Below are 20,348 nucleotides of genomic sequence, written 5' to 3'. Positions count from 1 at the left end.
TAAAGCTGCTGTTATGCAAAATACCAGAAATGGATTGGCTTTTATAAAGGGGATTTATTCAGTTACAAATTTACAGTTCTAAGGCCACAGAAGTGTCCAAACTAGGGCATCAACAAGAGGATGCCTTCACTGAAGAAAAGCCGATGGCATTTGTAGCACCTCTGTCAGCTGGGAAGGCATGTGGCTGGTGTCTGCTGGTCCTTTGCCTCCCGGGTTGTGTTTCAAAATGGCTTTCTCCAAAATGTCTCTGGGCTTCTGTTTCTCTTAGCTTCTCTCTCTCAGCTCCTGTGTATCCTTGCTTGTTCTCCCAGGGCGTTTCTCTCTAAGCATCTGGGGATCATCTCTTAGCTTCTCCTGGGCAAGCTCTGGGCTTAATCTCTTAGTTAAGCTTCTCCAAACATCTTTCATTCTACGTCTCCAAGCATCTGGGTCTGTTTCAGCCCTGAGCTCTCTTAAGGACTCCAGTGAACTAATTGTGACCTACCTTGAATGGGTGGAGTCATACCTCCATGGAAATAATCTATTCAAAAGGTCTCACCCACAGTTTAGTGGGTCACATCTCCATGGAAACAACCTAGTCAAAAGATCATATGCATAATAAGTCTGCGCCCACAAGATTTCATTAAAGAATGTAGTCTTTCCTGGGGTACATAACAGTTTCAAACTGCCACAAGTACCAAGATTAAGCACTAGAATTTACCTTAAGAGATAGTAGGGCTATTGATGGTGAACATGAGAGAGACAGAAGAACAGACACACCCACTTATACTATGTTTATAGATTTCAGAGTGGATGTGTTAGTTTCCTGGGGCTGCCGTAAATATTTACCACAAACTAGGTGGCCTGCAAAACCAGAAATTTATTCTCTTACAGTTTTGGGGACTAGAAGTCCAAAATCAAGGTGTCAGCAGAGCCATGCTCTCTTTGCAGTTGTGGGAAAGAATCCTTTCTTGCCTTTTCCTAGTTTCTGGTTGCCCCAAGCATCCCTGGGCTTGTGGCATCATAACTCCAATCTCTGCCTCTGTCTTTCCATGGCTGTCTTCTCCCTATGTGTCTCCATCTTCACATGGCAAGCTCCTGTCTGTGTCTCATCTCCTCTTCTTAAAAGGACACCAGTCATATTGGATTTGAGCCCACCCTAATTTAGTATGACCTCATCTTAACTTGATTAGATCTACAAAGACTCTAATTCCTGTAAATGTGACTCCATAAGGTCACATTCACAGGTACCAGGGGTTAGTACTTCAGTGTATATTTTGGCAGGACACATTTCAATCTTAACAGCAGGGTACCTAAACCAAGAATGAAAATCTTCTGGAAGATAATGTAAACAGCATGTTTATTGTTGTTTATATAAGGGATATATAAATAAGGGTTCAGTTTGCTACAAAGAATTAATGAGGCATGGTTTTTCTCCTTGAGGAATTATAGTCTAAAGGAGGAGACACATAAACAGTACCATCAATATGTGGTAAGCACAGTGATAAAAAGTTTGCATAAAAAAGGGGGGAAAATGATGAGAGCTAGTTGAGTTAAGTGATGAAGAAGATATAATTAGGAAAGACTTTCTAGAGAGGATTATACTTGAGGTGAATCCTCTCTTCTATAAATAGAAGTTATCCAGATGAAGAAGTAGGAAAAGGTGTTAAGACAGTGAACAAAAGGAGCAATGTCTTGGAAGTATGAAATAATATGTTATGTGCAAAGAAACTACAAGCTATTTAGTATACTGATTTGTAGAGTGCAAGGTGGGAGTAATTAACTTAGAGAAGTTAAGTCTCTATTGTCAGTAATTAAATATTACTTCAGATATCAATGAAAGGAATAGATTTAAAATTATTGCGTATTTCAGTGTTAAGAGTGCTGAAGGGAACAGAGTATTTTAGAGGGATGAAACCTTAAGGTATGCAATGTCAATTTAGAGCTGTAGTTAAGTATCTTTATCACTTCATTGTGCATTGTCTTGGCTTCTATTTCCATTATATGCAATCTCCAGAAATTATTTACTATTTCAAATGTAGAAACCTAAGTTTTCTAATTTGGTTCACTACCTGATTTTTAGAGAACAGATTAGCTCTATCTAGGTACTGTTGGCACTATTTTTAGTAAAAGTAGAAGTAGTAATGTAGGTACTTCTTTTAACTGGCCATCAATATAGTGGCCTCTCACCCTTCTTTGCTATTCCATTGAATAATGGTGGTCTAAAAAGTATAGCCTTTGCTAGGAGTTTACAGTTAATTTTTAAGTTTAGGGAATAAATGATAATTTTCCTATTGCTGGATAAAAAGGGCTAAAATAATACTACCTGGAAAAATTATTCCATCATTGACTTTCTATATTATAACACAGAATAACATAGAAAGTTAATGACCAACCCTAATAATTATTACAAAGTGTTTCATACTCAGTTATACCTTTTCACGTTTCATATTTCATCATTGTTTATCATTATCATTGCCAAAAATTGCTTGAGTTCCTGCTATATATTAGGAGGTGCAAACACTTGAATCATAGGACACCCAAGGAGTTTGTATTATAGTTGAAAAAGAGAAATTGAGAGGTTTTTTCAGAGACCAAAGAATCTCAAGTTAAAAGACAGATATTCTACCTACTGATTATCAGAGTAGCTGTAATGCTGCCATAGACTTGTCACCTGTTCAGTGCAGGTTAAACACATTGATTTCTATAGAAACTGACAGATTTGGCTGTGTCCCTAACTTCCTTTGTTTTTAAGAAGCCAAATGCTTAAAAAGTAACATACTGTGCATTGTGACATCAGGCTCCCACCCCCCACCCCCCACCCCGGCCAGTACTTAGTTTGAAAGTTCCCTTCAAATTTCTTTAAATTGCTATGCCAGAGGCAGGGCAAGATGGCAGACTGGTGAGCTGTATGTTTTAGTTACTCCTCCAGGAAAGTAGGTAGAAAGCCAGGAACTGCGTGGACTGGACACCACAGAGCAATCTGACTTTGGGCATACTTCATACAACACTCATGAAAATGTCGAACTGCTGAGATCAGCGAAATCTGTAAGTTTTTGCGGCCAGGGGACCCGCGCCCCTCCCTGCCAGGCTCAGTCCCGTGGGAGGAGGGGCTGTCAGCTCCGGGAAGGAAAAGGGAGAACTGCAGTGGCAGCCCTTATCGGAAACTCATTCTACTGATCCAAACTCCAACCATAGATAGACTGAGACCAGACACCAGAGAATCTGAGAGCAGCCAGCCCAGCAGAGAGGAGACAGGCATAGAAAAAAAAACAACAACACGAAAAACTCCAAAATAAAAGCAGAGGATTATTGGAGTTCTGGTGAACACAGAAAGGGGAAGGGCGGAGCTCAGGCCTTGAGGTGCATATGCAAATCCCGAAGAAAAGCTGATCTCTCTGCCCTGTGGACCTTTCCTTAATGGCCCTGGTTGCTTTGTCTATTAGCATTTCAATAACCCATTAGATCTCTGAGGAGGGCCCTTTTTTTTTTTTTTTTTTTTTAAATCCTTTTTTCTTTTTCTAAAACAATTACTCTAAGAAGCCCAATACAGAAAGCTTCAAAGACTTTCAATTTGGGCACGTCAAGTCAAAAGCAGAACTAAGAGAGCTCTGAGACAAAAGGCAATAATCCAGTGGCTGAGAAAATTCACTAAACACCACAACTTCCCAAGAAAAGGGGGGTGTCCGCTCACAGCCACCATCGTGGTGGACAGGAAACACTCCTGCCCATCGCCAGCCCCATAGCCCAGAGCTGCCCCAGACAACCCAGTGTGACGGAAATGCTTCAAATAACAGGCACATACCACAAAACTGGGCGTGGACATCAGCCTTCCCTGCAACCTCAGCTGATTGTCCCAGAGTTGGGAAGGTGGAGCAGTGTGAATTAACAAAGCCCCACTCAGCCATCATTTCAGCAGACTGGGAGCCTCCCTACACAGCCCAGCAGCCCAGAACTGCCCTGGGGGGACGGCACTCACCTGTGACATAGCACAGGCATCCCTCAACAGAGGACCCGGGATGCACAGCCTGGAAGAGGGGCCCACTTGCAAGTCTCAGGAGCCACACGTCAATACCAAGGACTTGTGGGTCAGTGGCAGAGACAAACTGTGGCAGGACTGAACTGAAGGATTAGACTATTGCAGCAGCTTTAAAACTCTAGGATCACCAGGGAGATTTGATTGTTAGAGCCACCCCCCCCCCCCCCCCGCTGACTGCCCAGAAACACGCCCCATATACAGGGCAGGCAACACCAACTACACACGCAAGCTTGGTACACCAATTGGAGCCCACAAGACTCACTCCCCCACTCACCAAAAAGGCTAAGCAGGGGAGAACTGGCTTGTGGAGAACAGGTGGCTCGTGGACACCACCTGCTGGTTAGTTAGAGAAAGTGTACTCCACGAAGCTGTAGATCTGATAAATTAGAGATAAGGACTTCAATAGGTCTACAAACCCTAAAAGAACCCTATCAAGTTCAGCAAATGCCACGAGGCCAAAAACAACAGAAAATTATAAAGCATATGAAAAAACCAGACGATATGGATAACCCAAGCCCAAGCACCCAAATCAAAAGACCAGAAGAGACACAGCACCTAGAGCAGCTACTCAAAGAACTAAAGATGAACCATGAAACCATAGTACGGGATATAAAGGAAATCAAGAAGACTCTAGAAGAGCATAAAGAAGACATTGCAAGACTAAATAAAAAAATGGATGATCTTATGGAAATTAAAGAAACTGTTGACCAAATTAAAAAGACTCTGGACACTCATAGTACAAGACTAGAGGAAGTTGAACAACGAATCAGTGACCTGGAAGATGACAGAATGGAAAATGAAAGCATAAAAGAAAGAATGGGGAAAAAAATTGAAAAAATCGAAATGGACCTCAGGGATATGATAGATAATATGAAACGTCCAAATATAAGACTCATTGGTGTCCCAGAAGGGGAAGAAAAGGGTAAAGGTCTAGGAAGAGTATTCAAAGAAATTGTTGGGGAAAACTTCCCAAATCTTCTAAACAACATAAATACACAAATCATAAATGCTCAGCGAACTCCAAATAGAATAAATCCAAATAAACCCACTCCGAGACATATACTGATCACACTGTCAAACACAGAAGAGAAGGAGCAAGTTCTGAAAGCAGCAAGAGAAAAGCAATTCACCACATACAAAGGAAACAGCATAAGACTAAGTAGTGACTACTCAGCAGCCACCATGGAGGTGAGAAGGCAGTGGCACGATATATTTAAAATTCTGAGTGAGAAAAATTTCCAGCCAAGAATACTTTATCCAGCAAAGCTCTCCTTCAAATTTGAGGGAGAGCTTAAATTTTTCACAGACAAACAAATGCTGAGAGAATTTGCTAACAAGAGACCTGCCCTACTGGAGATACTCAAGGGAGCCCTACAGACAGAGAAACAAAGAAAGGACAGAGAGACTTGGAGAAAGGTTCAGTACTAAAGAGATTCGGTATGGGTACAATAAAGGATATTAATAGAGAGAGGGAAAAATATGGCAAACATAAACCAAAGGATAAGATGGCCAATTCAAGAAATGCCTTCATGGTTATAACGTTGAATGTAAATGCATTAAACTCCCCAATTAAAAGATATAAATTCGTAGAATGGATCAAAAAAAATGAACCATCAATATGTTGCATACAAGAGACTCATCTTAGACACAGGGACACAAAGAAACTGAAAGTGAAAGGATGGAAAAAAATATTTCATGCAAGCTACAGCCAAAAGAAAGCAGGTGTAGCAATATTAATCTCAGATAAAATAGACTTCAAATGCAGGGATGTTTTGAGAGACAAAGAAGGCCACTACATACTAATAAAAGGGGCAATTCAGCAAGAAGAAATAACAGTCGTAAATGTCTATGCACCCAATCAAGGGGCCACAAAATACATGAGAGAAACACTGGCAAAACTAAAGGAAGCAATTGATGTTTCCACAATAATTGTGGGAGACTTCAACACATCACTCTCTCCTATAGATAGATCAACCAGACAGAAGACCAATAAGGAAATTGAAAACCTAAACAATCTGATAAATGAATTAGATTTAACAGACATATACAGGACATTACATCCCAAATCACCAGGATACACATACTTTTCTAGTGCTCACGGAACTTTCTCCAGAATAGATCATATGCTGGGACATAAAACAAGCCTCAATAAATTTAAAAAGATTGAAATTATTCAAAGCACATTCTCTGACCACAATGGAATACAATTAGAAGTCAATAACCATCAGAGACTTAGAAAATTCACAAATACCTGGAGGTTAAACAACACACTCCTAAACAATCAGTGGGTTAAAGAAGAAATAGCAAGAGAAATCGCTAAATATATAGAGACGAATGAAAATGAGAACACAACATACCAAAACCTATGGGATGCAGCAAAACCAGTGCTAAGGGGGAAATTTATAGCACTAAATGCATATATCAAAAAGGAAGAAAGAGCCAAAATCAAAGAACTAATGGATCAACTGAAGAAGCTAGAAAATGAACAGCAAACCAATCCTAAACCAAGTAGAAGAAAAGAAATAACAAGGATTAAAGCAGAAATAAATGACATAGAGAACAAAAAAACAATAGAGAGGATAAATATCAGCAAAAGTTGGTTCTTTGAGAAGATCAAGATTGACAAGCCCCTAGCTAGACTGACAAAATCAAAACGAGAGAAGACCCATATAAACAAAATAATGAATGAAAAAGGTGACATAACTGCAGATCCTGAAGAAATTAAAAAAATTATAAGAGGATATTATGAACAACTGTATGGCAACAAACTGGACAATGTAGAAGAAATGGACAATTTCCTAGAAACATATGAACAACCTAGACTGACCAGAGAAGAAATAGAAGACCTCAACCAACCCATCACAAGCAAAGAGATCCAATCAGTCATCAAAAATCTTCCCACAAATAAATGCCCAGGGCCAGATGGCTTCACAGGGGAATTCTACCAAACTTTCCAGAAAGAAGTGACACCAATCTTACTCAAACTTTTTCAAAACATTGAAGAAAAGGGAACACTACCTAACTCATTTTATGAAGCTAACATCAATCTAATACCAAAACCAGGCAAAGATGCTACAAAAAAGGAAAACTACCGGCCAATCTCCCTAATGAATATAGATGCAAAAATCCTCAACAAAATACTTGCAAATCGAATCCAAAGACACATTAAAAAAATCATACACCATGACCAAGTGGGGTTCATTCCAGGCATGCAAGGATGGTTCAACATAAGAAAAACAATCAATGTATTACAACACATTAAAAACTCGAAAGGGAAAAATCAATTGATCATCTCAATAGATGCTGAAAAAGCATTTGACAAAATCCAACATCCCTTTTTGATAAAAACACTTCAAAAGGTAGGAATTGAAGGAAACTTCCTCAACATGATAAAGAGCATATATGAAAAACCCACAGCCAGCATAGTACTCAATGGTGAGAGACTGAAAGCCTTCCCTCTAAGATCAGGAACAAGACAAGGATGCCCGCTATCACCACTGTTATTCAACATTGTGCTGGAAGTGCTAGCCAGGGCAATCCGACAAGACAAAGAAATAAAAGGCATCCAAATTGGAAAGGAAGAAGTAAAACTGTCATTGTTTGCAGATGATATGATCTTATATCTAGAAAACCCTGAGAAATCGACGATACAACTACTAGAGCTAATAAACAAATTTAGCAAAGTAGCGGGATACAAGATTAATGCACATAAGTCAGTAATGTTTCTATATGCTAGAAATGAACAAACTGAAGAGACACTCAAGAAAAAGATACCATTTTCAATAGCAACTAAAAAAATCAAGTACCTAGGAATAAACTTAACCAAAGATGTAAAAGACCTATACAAAGAAAACTACATAACTCTACTAAAAGAAATAGAAGGGGACCTTAAAAGATGGAAAAATATTCCATGTTCATGGATAGGAAGGCTAAATGTCATTAAGATGTCAATTCTACCCAAACTCATCTACAGATTCAATGCAATCCCAATCAAAATTCCAACAACCTACTTTGCAGACTTGGAAAAGCTAGTTATCAAATTTATTTGGAAAGGGAAGATGCCTCGAATTGCTAAAGACACTCTAAGAAAGAAAAACGAAGTGGGAGGACTTACACTCCCTGACTTTGAATCTTATTATAAAGCCACAGTTGCCAAAACAGCATGGTACTGGCACAAAGATAGACATATAGATCAATGGAATCGAATTGAGAATTCAGAGATAGACCCTCAGATCTATGGCCGACTGATCTTTGATAAGGCCCCCAAAGTCACTGAACTGAGCCATAATGGTCTTTTCAACAAATGGGGCTGGGAGAGTTGGATATCCATATCCAAAAGAATGAAAGAGGACCCCTACCTCACCCCCTACACAAAAATTAACTCAAAATGGACCAAAGATCTCAATATAAAAGAAAGTACCATAAAACTCCTAGAAGAGAATGTAGGGAAACATCTTCAAGACCTTGTATTAGGTGGCCACTTCCTAGACTTTACACCCAAAGCACAAGCAACAAAAGAGAAAATAGATAAATGGGAACTCCTCAAGCTTAGAAGTTTCTCACCTCAAAGGAATTTCTCAAAAAGGTAAAGAGGCAGCCAACTCAATGGGAAAAAATTTTTGGAAACCATGTATCTGACAAAAGACTGATATCTTGCATATACAAAGAAATCCTACAACTCAATGACAATAGTACAGACAGCCCAATTATAAAATGGGCAAAAGATATGAAAAGACAGTTCTCTGAAGAGGAAATACAAATGGCCAAGAAACACATGAAAAAATGTTCAGCTTCACTAGCTATTAGAGAGATGCAAATTAAGACCACAATGAGATACCATCTAACACCGGTTAGAATGGCTGCCATTAAACAAACAGGAAAGTACAAATGCTGGAGGGGATGTGGAGAAATTGGAACTCTTATTCATTGTTGGTGGGACTGTATAATGGTTCAGCCACTCTGGAAGTCAGTCTGGCAGTTCCTTAGAAAACTAGATATAGAGCTACCATTCGATCCAGCGATTGCACTTCTCGGTATATACCCGGAAGATCGGAAAGCAGTGACACGAACAGATATCTGCACGCCAATGTTCATAGCAGCATTATTCACAATTGCCAAGAGATGGAAACAACCCAAATGTCCTTCAACAGATGAGTGGATAAATAAAATGTGGTATATACACACGATGGAATACTACGCGGCAGTAAGAAGGAACGATCTCGTGAAACATATGACGACATGGATGAACCTTGAAGACATAATGCTGAGCGAAATAAGCCAGGCACAAAAAGAGAAATATTATATGCTACCACTAATGTGAACTTTGAAAAATGTAAAACAAATGGTTTATAATGTAGAATGTAGGGGAACTAGCAGTAGAGAGCAATTAAGGAAGGGGGAACAATAATCCAAGAAGAACAGATAAGCTATTTAACGTTCTGGGGATGCCCAGAAATGACTATGGTCTGTTAAATTCTGATGGATATAGTAGGAACAAGTTCACAGAAATGTTGCTATATTATGTAACTTTCTTGGGGTAAAGTAGGAACATGTTGGAAGTTAAGCAGTTATCTTAGGTTAGTTGTCTTTTTCTTACTCCCTTCTTATGGTCTCTTTGAAATGTTCTTTTATTGTATGTTTGTTTTCTTTTTAACTTTTTTTTTCATACAGTTGATTTAAAAAAGAAGGGAAAGTTAAAAAAAAAAAAAAAAAGAAAGAAAAACAAGGAAAAAAAAAAAAGATGTAGTGCCACCTTGAGGAGCCTGTGGAGAGTGCAGGGGTATTCGCCTACCCCACCTCCATGGTTGCTAACATGACCACAGACATAGGGGACTGGTGGTTTGGTGTGTTGAGCCCTCTACCATAAGTTTTACCCTTGGGAAGACAGTTGCTGCAAAGGAGAGGCTAGGCCTCCCTATATTTGTGCCTAAGAGTCTCCTCCTGAATGCCTCTTTGTTGCTCAGATGTGGCCCTCTCTCTCTGGCTAAGCCAACTTGAAAGGTGAAATCACTGCCCTCCCCCCTACGTGGGATCAGACACCCAGGGGAGTGAATCTCCCTGGCAACGTAGAATATGACTCCCGGGGAGGAATGTAGACCCGGCATTGTGGGACGGAGAACATCTTCTTGACCAAAAGGGGGATGTGAAAGGAAATGAAATAAGCTTCAGTGGCAGAGAGATTCCAAAACGAGCCGAGAGGTCACTCTGGAGGGCACTCTTACGCACACTTTAGACAACCCTTTTTAGATTCTAAAGAATTGGGGTAGCTGGTGGTGGATACCTGAAACTATCAAACTACAACCCAGAACCCATGAATCTCGAAGACAGTTGTATAAAAATGTAGCTTATGAGGGGTGACAATGGGATTGGGAAAGCCATAAGGACCACACTCCACTTTGTCTAGTTTATGGATGGATGAGTAGAAAAATAGGGGAAGGAAACAAACAGACAAAGGTACCCAGTGTTCTTTTTTACTTCAATTGCTCTTTTTCACTCTAATTATTATTCTTGTTATTCTTGTGTGTGTGCTAATGAAGGTGTCAGGGATTGATTTAGGTGATGAATGTACAACTATGTAATGGTACTGTAAACAATCGAAAGTACGGAAAAAAAAAAAATGAAAAAGAATGAATATCATCCAAGGACTTGCATCTTTTTCTGGGTTTTGGGTTGCCTGCAGGACAGATGTATCTTTATTTTGAGATTAGGTATGGTGTAAAGCGTTGTGTATGTGTGCCAATGGTGACCTACAAGTGTTAATTTTATGTTTCTACTTGGCTACATTTTAGTGTCCAATTGGTTGATCAAACAGTAGCCTATTTGTTCCTCTATTAGTATTGTGTAAGTGGGATTTGTGTGTACAGTCAGTTGATAGCATCTATCATCAACAAAGAAATTGCTCTCTGAAATGTGGGAAATCTCCTCATCCAATCATTTGGAGGTCTTGAAAGCAAGAACTCAGGATTTCGGGAGTCAGAAGAGTGTCTTCCTAAAGCATCAACATTGACTCTTGCTGGTATTTCCAGACAGCCACATGCCCATGGGAAATTTGTACTAAGATCTACAATATTAACTTTATTGGCGTTTATAGCCTAAGACTTGTCCTACAGACTTCAAATTTGCCAACCCCCATGGTCACATGAGGCAATGTTCTGTCAAACCCTGACCATATAACAGCTCTTCTTATGCTCCCAAACCTCTATAGGACTTGATGGCTCATAAAATATTCAGTGAAGGGATTTTGGGGGAAATAAGGTTGCTCCCTCTGATATCTTATTGATGTTGTAGGTATAACCAATTTCTATGGTAATTGTCATCAGCACCAACATTAATGCTTTTCATAATTTATATACATGATAGAATTGTAAAAATAAATTCCATCTATAGAATTGTTATTAACAAAATGTATTGCCTGGACAGATGACAAATTTTTTTCTAAAACAGAAGCAGGATTAAGTTAAATCTTTGAATTTGACATCCAGTAAAAGGAAAAGAAAATAAAGATTGCAGTACATATGAAAAAAAAAAAAAATATCCTACCATCCATGGTTCATCCCTGCACCCCCACCCCCAACCATGACTTAAAATAAAAAAATCAGATTATGTGGCTCCCCTGCTTAAAAGCCCCAAATGGCTTTTCACTACACTTAGAATAAAATCCCAACTCTTCCTACCCTAGCTTATGAAACCTTACATGATCTGTACTCTCACCTGGGATACTTCCAACAAACCTGGCTTCTTTTCTCTTTTTGAAAACACCAAACTCATTCCTGCCTTAGGGTCTTTACACTAGCTCTTCCTTCTACCTGAAACACTCTCTCCTCAGATCTTAACATGGATGACTCTTTTCTTAACTCACATATCAGTTTAAATGTCACCACTCAGAGAGGACTTCCCTGACCAACCAATCAAAATTAGTGCATACTGAATCCCTTATTCTCACACCACCCTATTTTATTGTTTCCATCCCTGACCCTCACATCCCCACACTTACATGACAGTTCCATGAAATCATGAATCAGGTCTGTTATGTTCACAGTTATATACACCTTAGAACAGGGCAGGTGCTCAAATACCTTTTGGGTAAATGAATGGTTGCTTTGACTGTGATTTTCATATGGTAGTTTCTTCTGGCCTCAGCTCAAATGTTGGCTCTATAAAGTGGCCTTCTTGGACTCCCTCCTCCCAATCTTCATAGCATTACTACCTGAAATTATTCTATTTCCTTAATATGTGTTGTATATTCTTCCTATTAAAAATATACTCCAAGAAAAAAAAAAAATTGCTATGCCAAAATTCGGTAGTCTGATGACTAAAACCTAGGAGTTATTCTTGTTTACTTTCCTCTCACCCTGGATTCAATCTATCAGTAAATCCTCTTGAATAAACTTTCAGAGTATATACCAATCCTGGATCACTTCTTACTATTTTAAAGGCTGCAACCCTAACCCAAACCACCATTATGTCTGGCCTGGACTGCTGAAATTACCTCCTAACTTTTCTCTCTGCCTTCTTCTTACTGTCCTCCAATTAATCTGTTCTCAACATGGCAGCCAGAGTGATCTTTGTAAACCAGAATTCAGATCTTGTCACTCTTCTGCTTAAAAGCTTCCCTTACATTTAGAATAGAGTCAAGACTTGTTACCATGGCCTACTTGAACTTCTGTGACCTGACTTCTATTAGTTTCTTCGATTTCGTTTCCTTACCTTCTTAACCGCATTTAAGCTTCACTAACCTTGATCTTCTTTCTGGTTCTAGAGCCAGACATCCTGGACTTGAATTGCAGCTCTGCTACCTACAAGTTACTTAATTTCTCTGTGCTTCTTCAGTTCCTTCAGTTATAAAATGTGGCTAATAATAGCACCCACCTCATACCGTGGTGGTTGAATTGAGAGTGTGTGTGTGTGCATGCACACATACGCACACACACACACATATATATATATATATATATATACACATACATACATATATATATATACATGTATACATATTGCTTAAAACAATGACTGGTACATCATTATATTAGCTATCCTCAACAGCGACAACGTCATGATCGTCACCTTCATCCCATCATCATCTTTACATGACTACCTCCTTTTTACCATTTGTGTCTTAATTCAGCTGTCAAATGCACAGAGTTCTTTCTCAACCAACCTAAAATAGCTAAAGCAGGCCTCCTAGTCATTTTCTACACATTCCTGTTTTATTTTGTTTTAAGCATTTCTGTACCGAAAATTTTTTTCTTTCTTTCTTTATGAGAGTGTGCATTTATTGTCTATCTCCCTCTCCTTTTTGTCTTCACAGACATGACCAATAAACTGACAAGAATTATTGGTAATCAGCTACTAAACTGTAAAATCCATGAGGGTAGGAATAGTGTCTATCTTATATGCCCAATACTTGGCATAGAGTTTGGTATACCATATGGGCTCAGTAAATATTTGTTGAATATTGAAATGAATTTTTCACATGCATTAGTATCATCTAATAAACAGTCCAGTGGAATGCATTCTTAATAATAGCACAATTCTAAGAATAACTTAGAAATTATTAAATTCTCTTTTATTTGTAACTCTTCTCCAACTTCTTAAAATTAGCACAGTGACTATATTAAATAATGACTTTATCAGCATAAAAAGTTTTTTTCCCTCATCAAGACATTAATATCATGTAATGATCAGTGGAATGCCAGGTACTAAATTTTATATGATCTGAATATTATCTGAATTTTACATTATCTGAATATTGCCAGTCTATGAAATAGTCATTAACTAAGTCTGAGAAGATACTGTCAATCCTTGTTAATCAAAGTATAGTTCATTGACTGGCAGCATAATTGGGAGCTTGTTAGAAGTAAGAATCCTCAGATCTCATCCTAGACCTACTGAATTAGAAGCTAAATTTTAACAAGATCCCCAGGTGATTTGTAGACACATTAAAGTTTGAGAATTACTACCACAGATTATAGTATTATTTAATTAGAAAGTTAAATTGCAATTTCCTTGGCTTTTCTTTTGTATACTTAATGAAGTTTCTTAACTTGTATTTTCAAAGGAGTAATCACACTCTCTTTGGTGTTCTAAATTATACTAAGACTCCTGGAGGGAGTAGAAGACTTCGTTCTAACATATTAGAACCTCTAGTTGATATTGAAACCATTACCATGAGATTAGATTGTGTTCAAGAACTACTTCAAGACGAGGAACTCTTTTTTGGACTTCAGTCAGGTAAATAAATATCATCTAATTTTATAAATAAAAATTATTTACAATTGGTCTAGTTGAATTATTTTTAACATGATTCTAAAAGTCAGGTAGTGAAGATGTAAGTTCTTATATTCTTGTATAGAAGGTGTTTTCCTGAAATTTTCTTCTCAGTTTGGTAGTAAATAATTTCACAACTATGCTTTCTATTTGTTTCCTCGATGCTATCCACATTCCTTTTTTCTCTGAGTTTTTTCATAGACACCTTCTTAATTCTTTTTCTCTGTGGTAATCCTTAAAGAAGACAAGATTTTTCCTGACTAGGTGATTATTATCAAATAGGGTAAGAGAATTGCCCTTGGATCCTGGCTTTTTGTTCCCTGGTATGGCAGAGAAGTTCCTTCTTAAATCTGTGTGTGGAAAGATAGTTTTATATGTATTGCTCTTGTTTCAATTCCTGGTTTCTTGCAGCTTGGTCTCTCTTCCATATGTTCCCCTCTCCCAACTAATCCACCTTTTATTCAGGTAGTCTGAACTGAAGTAAGGTATGAAAATCAAGAAGAAATTTACCACTTCAGTAGGTTTTCCTCAGTCCAATTCCAAATACTTTATAATTGGTGTAATTCCTTCAAAATTATGGTATTATGTTGACTGTCACTCTGCATTTACAATGTTTTTTCTATATATTCCTGTAAATTTAGTGAGAAGTAGGGAAAGATATGATGATTTTGAACTGGAAGTCCATTTCTTGTTGCTCACAGCAACATTTTATTTGCCTGCGTATACCTGGTATTCAGTGTGTTTTAGATTGTTAGGCTGCTAAAAACAGTATACCATGAAATTGGTTGGCATTTAACAATGGAAATTTATTAGCTTATAAGGTTACAGTTTTGAGTCCATGAAAATGTCCAAATCAAGGCTTCATCAAGATGATGCTTTCTTATTGGCTTCTGGCGATCCTGGATTCCTCTGCCACATGGCAAGGCACATGGTGGTATCTACTGGTCTCTCCCTTCTCTTCCAGTTTTGTTGCTTTCAGCTTCTTGGTTCCCTGGCTTTCTCCCTCTTTGAATTTCGTTCTCTTATAAAGGACTTCAGTAAGAGGATTAAGATCCACCCTGAGCCACACCTTACCTGAAGTACCTCATGAATACCTACTTACAATAGGTTTACACCCACAGGAATGGATTAGCTTTAAGAAAATGATTTTCTGGGGTACATACAGTTTCAAACCACAACTATGTACACATAGTGCAAGGAATATGAAAAGTCATTTAATCATGTAGTGTTAGTCCAGGTCCAACTACTGTCATCTTTTTTAACTTTCTGCTACTATATATGCAGTCACACTCATCCGTTTTTTCTTCCATTTGTTTACATTGGAGGTAGTATTTTCACTCTGGTCTATGGCTAATTCCTCCATCTGTGCTTTGGATCCCATCCTTACATTAAAATGTCTCCTGTATCTACGACATCTTTCTCTCTACAGCCTCTTTCCATAAAGATTTAAACTTGCTCAAGACTCTCCCATCTTTATAAAAATTCTCCCTGATCTTCATTTTCTTCAGCTACCATGTCATCTTTCCTCTCCCATTCATGTCCAAACCCGTGAAAAACAAATTTTCTGCACTCATAGCTTCTCTTCAACACCACTTCTCAATCCTTTGCTTGCTGTCTTGTTTCTGTGCCCACCACTGCACTGAGACTGTTCTTGTCAAGATCATTGTAGTAGACATTGTTGGTTCTCTCTCCAGATCCTCTTGGATCCCTTTTACTTTTCTGTGTGCTTTTGCTCCTAATGGCCCACACCTGCACTCTCTTTAGAAGCCTGCCCTCAGGCTATTGGAGCCCTTTGCCCTTAAGCACAGAGCACTGAATGTGCTTTAAATGACTGACTGTTGTGGGAGTATGAAAGCCTAGCATTCTCACATCAGTTTGGGGCAAACCCTGAGGTGTAACTTAAACTCCAGAATTCCTCTGCAAGATTTGTTGAAATTACCTTTCACAGGACTTTGAAATTACACTGTTGCTTGGCCTTTTTCCCTTTGTATCCTTCTTCTACTCCTTTGCTGCTTTCTCCTGGAAGCACGTTGTTAGTAAATCACATGAACATGAATCCTCATCTAAGGTTCTGCTTCTGGAGAACCCAGTTTAACACAGTCACCAACAGACTCAATGTTAAATTGAATGGACACAGATTAGTTCTTATTTTACTTGAACTTCAACTTACTTGATAATACTGAATCTCTCCTTATTGAATCACTGCTTTTCCTTGCTGTTGTGGTTTTCTTCCTATTTCGTTGAGGTTAACTTCTGAGTCTTCTTTATAGGCTTCTTTTCCTTTGCTTATTTCCTAAATGCCATTAGTCTTCAAAGTATGCCCTAGGTTGTCTTTTCACCCTGTGTCTTTTTATGTTACTTATCCACTTTTCTGGCATTATAATTATCATTCACATATTCATAACTTTCAGATTTCTGCCTCATGCCCAGCTATCTCTCCAGACCTTCAGACCCATAAATATTATTGCCTACTGAGCATTTATTAGATGTTTTTCAATCACCTCAAGTTTAATGTGCCCAAACTGTTCCATCTTCCCTTCCAAATTAGCTCCTTCTGATTCCCGTGAATCCACCTCTTTATGCAATCCAGAAGCCTGGAAGTCATTTTTTAAATTCTACCAAGTCGCCTTTCTGTATACCTCTTGAATGTATCTGCTTCTTCTATCCCCAATGCTATTGCTCCAGTCCAGGCTACCATTTATTTCTCACCTGGTTTATTGCAACAGCCTCCTATTTAGGCTCTTCCAGTCTTGCTCTCTCCAATCTCTTCTCCATACTGTAGCATGAGTTATCTTTTGAAAACATGTATCTGAGGATATCACTCTGTATTAGTTTACTATTGCTGATATGACAAATTCCTGCAGACTTAGTGGCTTAAAACATGAATTTATTATATTACAGTTCTGGAGATCAGGAACTGGTTTCACTGAGCTAATGTCAGAGTGTCAACAGGCCTGCATGTCTTCTGAAGCCTCTAGGGGAGAATCCATTTCTTTGCCTTTTCCAGTTTCTAGAGGCTGCCTACATTCCTTAGCTTGTGGCCCCTTCCTCCATCTTCAAAGCTAGAAGTATAGCATTTTCTCCTTTTTCTGACTATGTTTCTGTTCTTGCATCTTCTCTTTCTGATATTGAATCCCCTGTCTCCCTCTTACAAGGACCCTTGTGATTACATTGGGACCACCAGATAATCCAGGATAATCTCCCCATTTCAAGATCCTTAACTTAATCCCGTGTGCAAAGTCCCTTTTACATAGTGAGATAATATTCACAGTTTTCAGGGATTAGAAAGTGGGCATCCTTGTGTGTGTGTGTGGGGGGGGGCATTATTCAGGCTAATACACATTTATCTGCATAAAATTCTTCAATTCACTTCTCACTACTTTTAGGAAAAATCCAAACTATTTTACACAGCATTACAAGGCCTTTTATAATTGGCTCCTTCTCTATCGTCTCCCACAGCAATTCTTGCTACTCCCCACTCCCCACTTTCCATTCTGTCTTGTAGTGTAATTGAACTTTCAGTTATTGAATATATCCTCTTTCACTTTCTGACTTTTGTACACTGTTCTTTTTGTCTGGAATATTTCTTTCTCTTGATCTGCAATCCCTCTTCCCAAACTACTGTTTTATTTAATTGCAATTCATCCTTTACCATTCCAGTTTAGATGTTACTTCTGCTGGAAACCTTCTTTGTCTCCCCAAGGCTGTTAGGCATCTTTTCCACATGTTCCCTATAGTATCTTTTTATGGTACTTATCTTACTGTATTGTAAATGCGTCTTTTGTTGTCTGATTCCCAAACAAGGTTAGGACATAGGTGTTCATATTTGTTACACTATTGATTTTTTGTTGAACCTGATGAAAATCTTATTTGTTTTTCCCAAGATGTACTGTTTTGTAGGATAAGACTTTGATGAAAAATTTGAATTTTCTTTGAAACTTTAATGTTTGTATACTTTAAGTTTTTAAATGCCTTATAACAAAGTTTTAAATTGGCATCTACAAATGTTAAACATTTCTATGTTTTCTGTATTTTGACTGTTTATAATTTATTTTAACATATAATAAAGTAAGGGACCAAGAGCAGAGTAGGGGAGTAATTTTTACAGTTTATTAAGATACGAGTATACATACCTCATACCAAACAACCCAGCACCTACTTTATTGTTGGCATTCTGTAAGCATTAGAGATGAGAAGAGGAGGAAGATTAAGCTATAAATTTCTGTCCTCAAGGACCTTACATGCTGGCCAGGGAAACAGAACTCTTAATAAATAATTATTAATAGTGACAATAGCATAACATTGTGAATGTAATTAACAATACTGAATTATATGTAGTTAAAAGGGGAAATTTTAGGTTGTGTATATGTTATTAGAATAAAAATTAAAACAAAAAAAAAAAAAACATAGGACTGTACAACACAGTGAACCCTAATGTAAATAATGAACTTATGGTTAATAGTATAATTATAAAAATGCTCTTTCATGAATTTTAACAAATGTACCACACTAATACAAGTCACTTATAATAAGGTAGTATATGGGAACTCTGTGTTTTGTGCGCGATTTTTCTATAAACCTACAACTTCACTAATAAAAAAAGTGAAAATTTTTGACATAGTGTGACAAATGCAATAATTACTGAATGTTTTATGGGAACACAGAAGAAGGAGTTGGAATGTAGATAGAATCCAGGTGAAATTCACAGAGATAATATTTCATCTCTGTTTTGAGAGAAAGAGTAGGATTTTGGGAACAAGAAAATCCTAAAAATGGAATTCAAGACAAAGGTAATGTATCTGTGCAAGGCATGTTGATGTGTTTAGGAGTAACAGAAATGTTTTTTGATTCTGGTGGCTGGGATAAAGATAAGGCATGCATGCCATTGGCTGTAATCTTGAAAAATCATTACTTTCTAGGGCATACTTATTTCTCTGGGAAGTTGGGAAGGTGGGGTTAGCATAAGCTTCGGCAGTTTTACTTATATTGATATAAAAGAGCATGCTGTATTTAAGGCATGGCCAGTAGTTATTTATTACTTGAAGCCTTGGGAAATGGTAAGAAATAAGGATTGGGGCTAGTTTATGAAGATATATATATACACACACACATACATACACACACACACACATACAGACATACATGTATATATATATCACCCTTATATGCTAAGGAATTTGGATTTTATCCTGAAGGAACAGAAAGCTAAAGATTCTGAACCAAGAGAGTAATATGATTGAATATTTATTTTAGGATTATTCTGGTTGTAATGTGAAAGTAGAGTTGGGGAAAAGAGGAAGGAAGATGCTAGAAACAGAGAGGTCAGTCAAGTAAAATGTCATAATAGTATTATATCATGTTGAACAGTCACTACTATGTCATATTGAAGATTATGAACAGTATAGTAGCAATCTACTCAGTCTGTTTACTCTATTTTCTTAAGCACAGTTTTAACATTAACTACTGTAGAAGCAGCAAATTAGAAAGGGAGTGCAGTGCTAGAGGCCGGCAAACTGAAAACTATCCAGAGTTAACTGGCAGTTTGAACAGGAAGTAACATAAAAGTTTGTTGTGGTTTTTTTTTTAAAGATTAACTTCCTGGAGCCATTTTGTGAAAGTATAACTAAATCTACACAAAAACTTTTAAGATCACACCACAATGATAACTATGGGTCATTAAGAAACAGTTACTGCAGTTTGTTGTATTTTAAGAATGGGTTTGAGTAGTGGATTCTTAAAAGATCTCTGTGAAATGGTTAAGATAAGAAAGAAAAACCTGAGGATATATAAAAGGGATAGTTTTCCATTATCTATAAATTTACTTTTATAGAACACTTTAAGCTGGAAAATGATTTAAGAGTAAAATAACTAACAGTTTTTGAGCTGTGGTATTTGCAAGTTACTTTACACATATTATCTCATTTAATACAACAGCCCAGCAAAGTAATGTTATTATCCACATTTAAAAGATGAGAGAAACTAAAGCTCACAGAAATTAGGTAACTTCTGAAAGGTTACATGGTTAGTGGTTGAATTAGGCTTTTAAATTAAACTTACCTGATCT

General features: G+C 37.7%; 1 protein-coding gene across 1 annotated transcript in view; it reads left to right on the top strand.

Annotated features, from left to right (window-relative positions):
• MSH4 (mutS homolog 4) overlaps window positions 1-20,348 on the top strand; it is a 132,322-nt gene that overhangs the window by 53,692 nt on the left and 58,282 nt on the right. The window contains exon 7 of the mRNA XM_037826895.1: window positions 14,076-14,248. Within this exon, the coding sequence (XP_037682823.1) occupies window positions 14,076-14,248 (173 nt within the window). The remainder of the gene's footprint in view (window positions 1-14,075; window positions 14,249-20,348) is intronic.

Source organism: Choloepus didactylus, chromosome 2, assembly GCF_015220235.1.
Source record: "Choloepus didactylus isolate mChoDid1 chromosome 2, mChoDid1.pri, whole genome shotgun sequence".
Classification (NCBI taxonomy): Eukaryota; Metazoa; Chordata; class Mammalia; order Pilosa; family Megalonychidae; genus Choloepus; species Choloepus didactylus.
The sequence above is the reverse complement of the archived record's forward strand: the minus strand, read 5'-3'. Positions and strand labels throughout refer to the sequence as shown.